General features: G+C 41.5%; 1 protein-coding gene across 1 annotated transcript in view; it reads right to left on the reverse strand.

Annotated features, from left to right (window-relative positions):
- Nucleotides 1–1,947, reverse strand: part of LOC119651506 (putative inorganic phosphate cotransporter) — a 180,080-nt gene extending 178,133 nt beyond the window's left edge. The window contains exon 1 of the mRNA XM_038055134.1: nucleotides 1,731–1,947. Coding sequence (XP_037911062.1) covers nucleotides 1,731–1,815 — 85 coding nt within the window. The 5' untranslated portion in view covers nucleotides 1,816–1,947. The remainder of the gene's footprint in view (nucleotides 1–1,730) is intronic.
- Nucleotides 1,948–12,321: the final 10,374 nt, after the last annotated feature.

Here is a 12,321-nt window from a genome sequence, read left to right on the forward strand (position 1 = left end):
ACCCGTTGGAATAGTGAGGAGCGTGCCTTTGCCGTTGAGGTTTACTTTTCAAGCGGATGTTCGGTTATTGCAACACAGCGTGCATTTCGGAATCGCTTTAATTTAGCCCCGTTGGCTCTCGTCCCAGACCGCAAATCAATTGTTACATGGGTCACTACATTCAGACAAACTGCAAGTGTGACAAAAGGAAGCATTGGAGTCCCTCGGCCCGTTAGATCACCTGAGAACATTGAAGCAGTGAGAGCGTCAATGTTGCGATCGCCACGGCGTTCTGCGCGCAAACACGCATCTGCCCTTGGACTATCCGATCGTTCTGTGAGAAGAATTCTTCGAGATGATCTTCATTTTCATCCCTATAAGATGGCGATAGTGCAGGAAGTTTCAGAACGTGACTTCAATTCTCGGATGAACGCGTGTGAGCTTCTTCTTGATGTCGTTCCCGAGGGTGCTATTGTTTTTTTTAGCGATGAAGCCCATTTTCATTTGTGTGGGTCGGTTAACAAACAAAACATGCGCTACTGGGCTGACACCAACCCTCGAGAATTGCATCAAAAGCCTTTGCATTCACCCAAAGTCACCGTGTGGTGTGCAATTTCCTCAGCTGGAATTATTGGTCCCTGGTTTTTTGAGGAAAATGAGGTTACAGTGACAGTGAATTCGGACCGGTATGTAAACATGCTACAGAATTTTTTTTCCCACGGCTGGATTTGGGGGACACTTGGTTCCAACAAGACGGTGCAACAGCACACACTTCAAGAGCATCGATGTCTGTTTTGAGGGAACATTTTCCAGAGCGCCTTATCTCAATTAGAGGCGATTTGGAATGGCCGGCACGCTCTCCCGATCTGTCCCCTTGTGATTTTTTTCTATGGGGTTTTTTGAAATCCCGTGTTTATGTGAACCGTCCAAGAAGCCTACAAGATTTGAAGACCAACATCCAAGAAGAAATTGCCAACATAACACCTGCTATGCTAACAAGAGTCATGACAAACGCCAGAAATCGGTTTACGCAATGTATGGAGAATGGGGGACGTCACCTAACAGATTTGATCTTCAAAACAATGTAAATAAAAACTTTAGACATGTACCTACATTATAAAAAATAAATAAATATTTTCCGATGCATACAATAGCTTTTATTGAGTTTTGAAAAAAGGAAGTTATGCTGCCGCACCCTGTATATATGATGTGGTTTGCAATTGCTCACTGTATTTAACCCTCGTCTTCCGCCATATCCCGCTTCTTTTACGAGGCCGCAATGAGTTACGCCACTTATCTGTCTCTCGATTTGTATTCCCGGCAACATACACTTATTTAAAATATTTCACCATTTTACACGAACAACATATAGCTTAAGTTAGCGCTATGGACCCTTTCTTGGTAAAACTTTGCCCCTGTGGGCAAAACGATAGAAAATTCGAAAATTGGGACCTTGGAAGGCTATTCGTATTCAAGAACAAAATAAAAGAGAATCCCCTAAGCCTAATTGCCTTTCAAATGGCATCAAAGTCAGCCTTTCTTGTAATTTAGATTTTCTATGTATCATAGCACTATTAAAAAGCCGAAAACCCCACTAACCAAAAGTTAAGTTTTATTTAGTTGATAATCGAAATAACTAGGATTGTATCTGGTTGTTTGATTTATATTTATTATAAAAGAAAAAAATTTGCAATGATGATCACGGATATCACATTTTGTAACTAACATAAAAGTTACAACTATCTACTTGCCTTTTTTTAGCCATCTTCTTCTAGATATATCTCGATACGATCCTGGTTGGAGTAAATGTTCCAATTCTTCTTGGGAAAAATCCATATTTGATCGTATCGTCGATTTTATTTTATTATCAAATACAGAAATTTTACACCTTTCAAGAAATCTTTCCTTTATTTACTAAACACTTATGAACGCTTTTAAATAAAATGTGCTCTGCGGTTTAAGTGTAACTCGTGTCTGAAGAGGTCAACTGAAGTTATCACCAAAGAAATAAGTATCATTCTTAATACCTCATAAGAACAATTGTAAATGAATAATTGATAACGCTGTGCTAATAAAAATTATCAATCGTCGTCCCCATAGAAATGTTTTTATTTGCATTTTGACTACTAAAGTAATCATTGCATAATGTTAAGATGCGAAGAAAATTTTCCAGTGATCAAGGTAAAGGTTTACCCTAGAATTGTAAGATTAGCAAATAACAAAAATTTATTAAATCTTACATTTGAGCAAATCGAAAACCGGAAGTTCAGCCCTTCAGGTATGAAAGGCTTTCTGCATTTCGTATATAACATTTAAATTTGTAACTCCTATGTCAGACTATTCGCTTCAAAGTCATATTGAGATTAAATGCTTCGAGGTGCAGTAAGTTTACATAAAGGGAGGATTTTGAACAATTACAACTTCGTCAGTAATATCCCATTGTTACTGACGAAGTTACAATAGGTCAAAATGATCCCTGCTGTGGCAAGTTTTCATCAAATTCATTAATGAGCAAGTATTCAGGTATGATTAGGTCAGCCTAATGTGGATAGAGCCCTCCATTTAACGCAACATATCGCCAAGGAATGTGACGCGTCCATACCTAGGAGATCCGCATTTCCCAGTAGAAGACCCTACTACTGGCTTAAGAGTGAACTGCCAGGCTTCGATCGGTTTGGCACCGAAGCAAACGAACGGTTCAGAGGGCGGTAGGTAAGGTCGATCAGGGGCAAAAAAAGCACACTGATAACGAAACCCACAGCCCCAACCTGGCCATTTAGCGAGCGTGCGGAGAAAAAATGTTTAAGGGGGTCATACCACGTGAAGGCCGTTTTTTCGCTTTCTTTAGAAATTTTTTGTGAAGAACTGGTTAAATCTCCAAGTACGAATTTCTCCCATATATTAACTAATACCTTGAGCATGCATAGTAATTTCGCTGGACAGATTTTGCGCTATGGTGGCTGCCGATTTTCAACATGCAGTTTCGAGAAAAACGCATTTAAAAAGTAGAATGCGATTTTTAACCATAAAATCTTAACTGACCATTAATCTGCTATACCTCGTTCATAAACCTTAGGTTTGTTGAAGAAACACATGTGATTTTAGCGAAGTCATTCGAGCATTCTTCTACATATATATCGAAATACAATTTATGCCAGAAAAAAAATCGCTTCTTGGATTCGACACACGGAATGACCCCCTAAAGCACCTCTGTTGGGTGGCAGACGTAAATCCGTAGGAAATCACGAATCGTAATGAGGCGGTTCAGAGGCCGTTCATCTCTGCCTTTCTTGAGTTAAACCCAAGTTTTCAAAAAGAGGAGTCCGTGAACCACAAAAGAGGAAGGAAGTTGCTTCCCAAGCGGTTCGGTCCGTCACTAAGTGGGTGGAGACTCAGGACTCCCAGCATCCTCAACAAAAAAAAATATTTACTTCGGCCTGGTTTAGGTCTGGACGAATTTCATTTGAATATAATTCGCACCCATTACGTGTTTGCAATTGCATTTAAGTGGAGCAATTACCATCTGTCGTTACTTTTGGTCACGCTACTCCCAGGGCCCTGGACGAAACCGTCAGTCAACTTTTTTGCTATTTTGAAAACCAGGACTTCGTTTCGAAGACCAAGGAAAATTAAATCTGATGTATAATTACTGGAAACTGGTAATCTACTTCGATTTGTGAGGGAGCTATCAGATGCTACTTATATCTCATTAAATAAAACGTGCTGCTGGCTGCATTCCAAACACTTCGAAGAATAAAACGTCGCGCTTTCAACAGTGTAGGCACAGTCGCCATTGTAATTGGGACTGATTGGGATTCTGAATTCGAACTACGTTACAGAAATATCAGAAAAAAATAGTGACATTGCTCCAAAACGAACAAGTAAGTAATGAACAAGTACTTCTCAAAAATGACACGTCCATCTTAGACGCGACAATTGAAATCTTGAAAAAGAGCCAGGAAACAATTGATCAACGGACGTAAGTCCCTAGAAAAGCAACTGGAAAAAGTGGTAAATCAAGAAAAAAAAGTCCACTGCTATTAACAAGTCGGAATCTGGTGCTGGTATAAAGGTTTTGTGCTAATCTTATGTGAGAAACTTTCTGAACACGTTTTTCCATTGATATATGGCTAAAAACCCAAAAATTCCTTCATATTTGTTTCAAACTACAAGATGTACGTACATATTACAGAAGTAGATATTATACTCACCTTAAACAAACAAACCTTCTGCTTGCAAAACAAAACCTTATTAAAATCGGTTCAATGTCTGTTTGTCCGTCTGTCTATCACATGCATTTTTCTCAAAAACGACTACACGGATTGATATGAAATTTGATGAAAAGGTGGGAACTGCAGTAGCTCAAAGCTGTCTTTACCGCGTAAATTTACTGCCAAGTACTAAATATTAATATCACACTAAATTAAGTAGCCCGACATTTTAAGTGCATATACCTAACGCGCTACGTACATACGGGATAGTTCTGCATTCACATATACTCACAGAAGAAGCAAACAAAACTTTTCATACCTGGGGCGCCGAGCTTCCGGTTTCCCGACTTGTCTAATTTAATTTTTTATTTCTAGCATCATTTTAAGTGTCCGGATAGCTGAGTGGTTAGAGCACAAGGCTGTCGTACGGAAGGTCGCGGTTGAAATCTCACTGGTACTGGTGTTCTGGCAGTGGGATTTGTAGTCGACTCAGCTGTGAATGAGTACCTGAGTCAAATCAGGGTAATAATCTTGGGCGAGCTCAATGCTGACCACATTGTCTCCTACAATATACTGTAGTGTACCGTTACGGTCTTGAATGAACTACTCTAACACTCTTCAAGGCCCTAATCCAAAATGGATTGTTGCGCCAACGATTATTATTATTATTATCATCTTAAGGGATTTTCGGCCAAATTTCTGATATATACTAATATAATATTGTTAACATTATTTGTGTAAATCTCTGAATGGGATATATTTGGAGGTCTAGATTTCGTTTAGATACACAACTGTATTTTTTTTCAGATTTTTTGGTGGGATAGGTTCTGAGAATGGAATCTGTTAATCTATAGGCTATATTTTCATCCTTCATTCCTCGACGATACATTTGATATTAAATATAGGACCAGTGTCGAAAAGCACTAATTGATCACTTTCATTTGATACCTCACATGGCTATATTCTGGGAAAAAAATGTGCACCCCTTTCGCATGTATGGGGAGCCCCCCTTAAACTCAACACAAAATAGCGCCACTGCATGGTGAATCCGAATGGATTCATAGACCATAAGTTTTCACTAAATTTCGTGACAATCGGTCCTGCCGCTTCCGGATAAATCGGGTGACAGACAGACAGACATACATCGAATCGATTCTAATAAGGTTTTGTTTCACACAAAGCCTTAAAAATTAGTGCGAACTCAGTATAAACCAGCACCGCTGTGTCAATCCCAGCGGGGCTCCCAATCAATCCGCCTTGAAAAAATTCCATGAAGTTAGCTTTCATACGTTCAGGCTAGACCTTCTCCAAAATGATCACACCTGACTGAACTGAAAGTGACTTTTAGGTAGCCCTTGAAACAGTAGGAAACTGAAAGGACTCAGGGGTTGATCAAATAGCCAACTTCTAGCTAAAGTAATTCAAGAACACCCACAATCTATTTGAAAATAGTATAAATCAGATGATGATCGAGACCTATAGTTCCATCATAAAAATAAGTTATCTAAATAGCTTATGTGCATCGATTATAAATCGGCTTTTGATTTGATATCATATGAAGAGCTCTTACAACTATTACGGTTGCCCAATATAAACCCGAATATAGTTCCTCTATTTAGAACAGTGATTAAGAATTTCCGCATGAAGATACCAGTTTCCTCAGAAACATGATGAGAGGTACAAATCAGCGTGGAATATACCAAAGCAACTCTCTTATCACTCCCTGCTTTTGTTTAGCATTGAGTCCGTTGTCTCAACTTACACAGCAATTACAGGTTCAAATCAAATATGGCGTATTGTGGAAATTTACATTACTCGTGCACCACCTAAGGGGAGTCCGCAGTGTAAAATTAGGGAAAAAAAAACATTTTTTTATTATTTCAAGAGGGCTGAAATCCAGTGTAAAATGCTCCACAAAGTTTCAACTTTATACGCAATTTATTTCTTGAATTATACTTCCTTATTTGGCTTCCCACTTCGGAGAGTCGGTTGTAGACTTGAAAGAAGCGCCTTTTGTGAAAAGCCTCGAAAGTGGAGTTTTATCTGAAAGAATTGGCTATGCTGACTGAAGGATATTGCAGCTCCCAGTTTAAAACACTATATTTAAAGCCATGGTCCGTGGAATTCAGCGGCTGAGGAAACGTAAGCCGCCAGGAGCTGATAGAATTACAGTCAAACAAATTACACCAAGCGGTTCATCAACTTCTACATTGCAGTTGACTGGCAGCGAAGCATTGTCCGCCCCATATATAAACAAGTGAAAAACTGGAGGCTTGGCGTTTCAGGTGTGAAAGGTTTTGTTGATTTCTTGTGAAAGAACAATTGAGTGCGGAACTGCTCCATTTGCACGTAATTTATCATCATCATCAACGGCGCAACAACCGGTATCCCGTCTAGGCCTGCCTTAATAAGGAACTTCAGAGATCCCGGTTTTGTGCCGAGGTCTTCCAATTCCCAAAAGCTGTCTGGCGTCCTGGCCTATGCCATCGCTCCATCTTAGGCAGGGTCTGCCTCGTCTTCTTTTTCTACCATAGATATTGCCCTTATAGACTTTCCGGGTGGGATTATCCTCATCCATACGGATTAAGTGACTCGCTCACCATAACCTATTGAGCCGGATTTTATCCACATCCTCGTTATGTAGGCTACCGAATCGTCCATCCTCATGTAGGGGGCCAGAAATTCTTCGGAGGATTCTTCTCTCGAACGCGGCCAAGAGTTCGCAATTCTTCTTGCTAAGGACCCAAGACTTCGAGGAATACATGAGGACTGGCAAGATCATTGTCTTGTACAGTAAGAGCTTTGACCCTATGGTGAGACGTTTCGAGCGGAACAGTCTTTGTAAGCTGAAATAGGCTCTGTTGGTTGACAACAACCGTGCGCGGATTTCATCATCGTAGCTGTTATTGGTTGTGATTTTCGACCGTAGATAGAAGAAATTATCAACGGTCTCAAAGTTGTATTCTCCTATCTTTATTCTTATTCTAATACACTATTATTAACTTTATTTGTGTAGATATCGGAACGGGATGTATTTCGAAGCCTAGATTTCGTTTAAATATACCACTGCGATTTTTCAGATATTTGGTTGGACAGGTTCAGAGAACGAGACCTGTTACTTTTTTCGAGCGTCATATTTTGAGCTCTCACTCTCCTACATTTCACCCGATATCAAATATGGGCCCAGTTTCTAATTGAGCCCTTTCATTTGATAACACACATAGCTACATTCTGTGAAGAAAAATGTTGCACCCTTCTTTCGCATGTATGGGGAGCTCCCCTTAAACTTAACACAACCTGATGCTATATGTAAAGAGAACAACATACCACACGGCCACGCCAATTTTCGTGACAATCCGTCCATCCGTTTCCAAATAAATCGGGTGTGACAGGCAGACTGACAGACAGACAGGCGGACAGGCAGACGTCGACTCGATTCTAACAAGGTTTTGTTTCACACAAAGTCTTAAAAATACGATAATACCATATACTGTAGATATCGGTATATACCCTCTATACCGATATGCAACAGGGGGGGGGGGCTACAATATGCAACAGGTCATTAAAAACATGGTGAAAATCATTAGGGTGATTTGCAATAGATCGTAGTTACCTCCTTGGCGGATTTACAAATCTGTCGCGTAGACTTTACCCCAACACTTACCCAATCTCTACCGAACTAAGGAGTACGCACCCGAGTTGAGACGCAACTCCATGTTTGAGGCCCAAAGGTCCCTTTATCGCCTTAGATATAACCATAACCCTCATGAAATTTCCACTACGGGGCCAATTGTTCCAACCGAACTGAAAGTGCATGAACCAGTAAGTTTCATTACCGAAGCCGAAGCTAGGGGCATTCGCGTACTGTGTCACGGCCATCAAGCCAAAGCGAGTACATCATTTCCCGGTGCTACCACGTGGAGGTTCTCTTCGGACACTTGATTTTGCTATGGCCGACAGGGTTGCTGCCCCGTCTTCCTCGCCATCACGTCAAAGTTATTGCAAGGGTTCTGGGATGGCGACAAGGGAAAAAAGGGGACCTAAGGAAGAGCCAAAAACTGCTGCCCAAACAGAGTCACAGACGATCCAAGTGACACCAGATCGTTCGCTATCGATCAACGGCCAAATGAAAGTATGTGAAACAAAGAGAGGGAACCTGTAGGTAATTAATGGACACCTGAAAGGAAAAAAGTCATTCTGGCCGTTCCAGCAAACGTAGCTAGAAACCCGGAAGGAGAAAACATATGTTCAAAGTGGGAACTTCGGCAAGTGAAGCAAACTCTAGGTGAGCTAAGCTCATGAATAAAAAGGTGAAAAGGAAACTAAAGGTTCGAATTCGCTTTGAGCCAATTGTGGGTTGTTTGTGCTCTGAGAGAACAGATTTCACCAAAGAGGTGGTTCAAGTGCGTTGTGTTTAGACATTTCGGGAACATCCTTCAGCAGCATTGGTCGGTGGGATCGTTGTAGAAAGTTGCCAAAGAGTGCAATACGGATCACAAATGCCTATTGTACGAAGGAAAGGAGGGACGTGATAACCGGCATATTACCGGAAGTGGTAAATGTTCGGAATTAAGAAAGGCTACAATGAAAAAATAAGGTTAATTCAATCATTGCAGGGTCGCTCACGACTTGCATGAGCAGACCACTTACAAATCCGAAATGAAGATTGCCATCATAATGAACGTGCGGTTACGAAGCCATACAACATACCATGAGTCAAACCGCTGATGGCTTAATGTGAACAAAAATAAGCGGCGTATTCATTTACAACTGTTACGTGAGGACTTGTTAGATAATCTTGGTTTCGACGGCTACCAGGTAATTACTTTCGAACTTTGAGGGGAGAATACCCGCACACTTAAACCCAAAATCGAAGAGATCGTCAGTATGATCTGTAAGAGCGATGGATTCATGGAGGTGCGGCTAGACAACCCTAATAAGGGAAGCACCTCGACGGATAGAGGTTCCGATATAACGCAAAGCATCGCTAAAACATATGACACGTAGATGTCTAGAAGATGCTTATTCATCCATAGAAGGTCCGAATACTGGTGGAATAGTGGGATGGTTTGACTTGCCAACGAGCCACAAGAACGACTCAGAGGGTGGCAGATTGGATCGATCAGGAACAGCAAACAGCATAGCAATCCAGTTAGGCTAGGCACCAGCGATAGGAGAACTCAGAAAAGGGTCGTTGGACGTATAGATTGAACCCTACCATCGTCGAATGGGTGGAGAGACGGCATGGGGCAGATCAATTATGTATAATCCAACTATACTCCATGATCGCAGCAACCCAGGAAAAACTGCGAAAATTGGAAGGAGTTAGGCAGACGCAGCTACAAACGCCACGTATAGAACGATTTCTGATTTCGAGTAGACGAATTTTTATTGCTGGCAGATATTGGATCCAGTTTTTCACGCCATAACACGGAGGTGGACCGATTTTCTATTTTATCCTCAGTGAGTTCAAATTACTCAAATTATCACTGCCCGCTGACCGAGTGCAGTCTGCATTCCCGTCCCAACGGAGAGAATCGGAATTTACTACACACAAAAACCCAGATACTGAAGCTTATGGGCCGTGTTCCTGTCAATATTTACAGTATCAAAGCGATCTACAAAGGGGCTGGCCAGTAGGTGACCATGTCACGAGAACCTACATAATGGCTTTCCATAGCTCAAAAGAATAGTTATATTTACACACGAGTAACAAAAATTATATTAATATTCCCGCTTGGTGAACATTTCTAACAGTTCACTTGTATCAGCTTCACACGTTGCACTAGACTTCCCCAGGCTTGCGATTTTTGTTAATCACACCAGACAATGAATCGTTTGACTAAGGGATAATTATTTTTGTTTAAGGATTGCGGGAGTCCTAAGTCCGCATCCAGTTGTTGTCAGACCGTACCAATTGGGAAGAGACTTTCTTCCACATTTGTAGCCCACGGAGCCCTCTTTTTTGAGCCAAATACCCGAACAATTTTCAAAAAAGTGATTGATGGTTGAAGACGCGAAATTTCTCTGATCTCGGGGATCTCTCATCGAAAAAGATCCTAGTTCCCTTTACTGATCTAATACCATAGATTCTGTTAAAACGAACCCACGGCTCTTGAACTAGAAATATATAAGGACAATCCTGCAAGAAGCTTTGGCTTCTCCTTATCTACTGGCAACAAGGCTGGCGAAGTTGAAGGACTGTCCTTATATCTTTCTGGTTCAAGAGCTATGAGTTCGTTTTAACAGAATCCATGGTATTGGATCAGTAAAGGAGGCTAGGATCTCGAGATCGAGGGCCTGCGTTCTGATGTCAAAATTGTTAGAAACAACCATATTGAGACAATTCTGTTCCCCCCTTGTTGTGGTCAACTTACAATACCAGGTTAATGTTAAGAGGAGAAACGTCATAGTTGCCTTTGCTTACTTACCCTATGATTCTTTCTGTCCTCCGCCTGCGCAAGAACTAAGGGATATGGTAGTGTATGCAGAATGAAGTGGTCTTGAACTCTTAACAGGTAGTCTAATAACCGCGAACGTAGGATTCGCCCCTACGATCGTGGGGCCAAGAAGAAGTGAAGTAATTGACTTAACAATCTGCACTTCAAAGCTATTAGAGTTGATTAAAAACTGGCGAGTGCTAGATGAAGCCTCTCTCTCAGATCACCGTTACTTAGAATTTAATCTGACTATTGTAAGCGAGCAGTCTGCACAACAAAGACGGAATCCTAGGAGAACGGATTAAACAAAGTTAGATGAACTTCTTGGCGACAACCAGGAGCTCTCTAGGAGACTAAGGAGTCCTTTGGCGATAGAAAATCAATTGAAGACTGTAAGTCATACCCTTTTAAGGTGTTTTGAAAAGGCTTGTCCTATTTCCCGAGGCCAACGCGGTAATGCGGTTCCATGGTGGAACCGAGAACTTCACAGGAAATCGACCAGACGACTTCTAAATCGTGCTTGCAAAAGGAATAAGGAAGAAGACTGGTTAAAGGGTTCATAAAGATGAGTTGGCCAGGTTGGATTCTCTAAGAAAACCGGATGGTACTTCCACGAACTCCAGGGTTGAGTCTATACAGACTTTCTTGGTAGTACACTATCCGGAAGAACAGGTCCCAGAAGTGGTAGGAAGAGAATTTGCGGTTTCTGTAAACCTTCAGAAGGGGAATTGGGACACTGCCAAAGCGGTTGCTGCCAATGAAAAGGCGAGAGCTGCTATAATATTTGAGCACTTCAAAGCATCTGGCATGGATGGCATCTACCCAGTGATGCTAAAGGAGGGTATAGAGCACTTAGAGCAACTTCTAAGAAATATTTTTTTGTAGATGTCTTGTTCTGGGTTATGTGCCTTTTTGTTGGCAGAAGTTTAAGGTGGTCTTCATACCTAAGCCATTGAAAGATGACTATTTAAATCCAAAGAACTTCAGGCAAACTAGTTTAATATCATTTTCGTTTAAATGTTTGGAGAGACTGGTTGAGCACCACATTCGCGGGAACGCGCTAATGTCGCACCCACTAAATGAAAACCAACATGCGTACCAACGTGGAAATTCCTGTGAGTCTGCTTTCCACTCTTTGGTTTTAAAGATAGAGGGCACAACTCTGAAAGGCGAGTACGCGGGAGGAGGGGGAGGGGCGGGGTAGGGTGTTCGTGAACATTGAAGGAGCGTTTGAGTGCACGTCCTTCCAAAACCTCTGTGATGCCACCATGTTGGTGTTGATGAAACTTTAATTACGTGAATCTACGCTATGCTAACGCAGAGACTGCTGTGTGCTCGCTACTTAACAACAGAAGCGACGAAAGTCTGTCCTCAAGGAGATGTGCTATCACCACTTCTGTGGAGTATGTTGATCGAGTCACTACTATGTGAACTCTCACAGACTGTGTGGGTGGACCTTAGCCTCGACATGGGAACTTAGGCATCAGGTAGTAATGTGGATATATGTTGCTATCATTAGGCTGATGTTCGCTTATGCATCCGAAGTATGGTGGGTTAAGTTTAAATAAAAGAGTTTTGGCTGTACACTAGCCACACTGCACAGAACTTACTCAATTTGTAGCCCTCGGATTTGCTTATACAGGGTACTGCAATCAGAGCAACTCATAGACTAATTCGATTAGATTTATTGG

Source organism: Hermetia illucens, chromosome 1 (assembly GCF_905115235.1).
Source record: "Hermetia illucens chromosome 1, iHerIll2.2.curated.20191125, whole genome shotgun sequence".
NCBI lineage: Eukaryota > Metazoa > Arthropoda > Insecta > Diptera > Stratiomyidae > Hermetia > Hermetia illucens.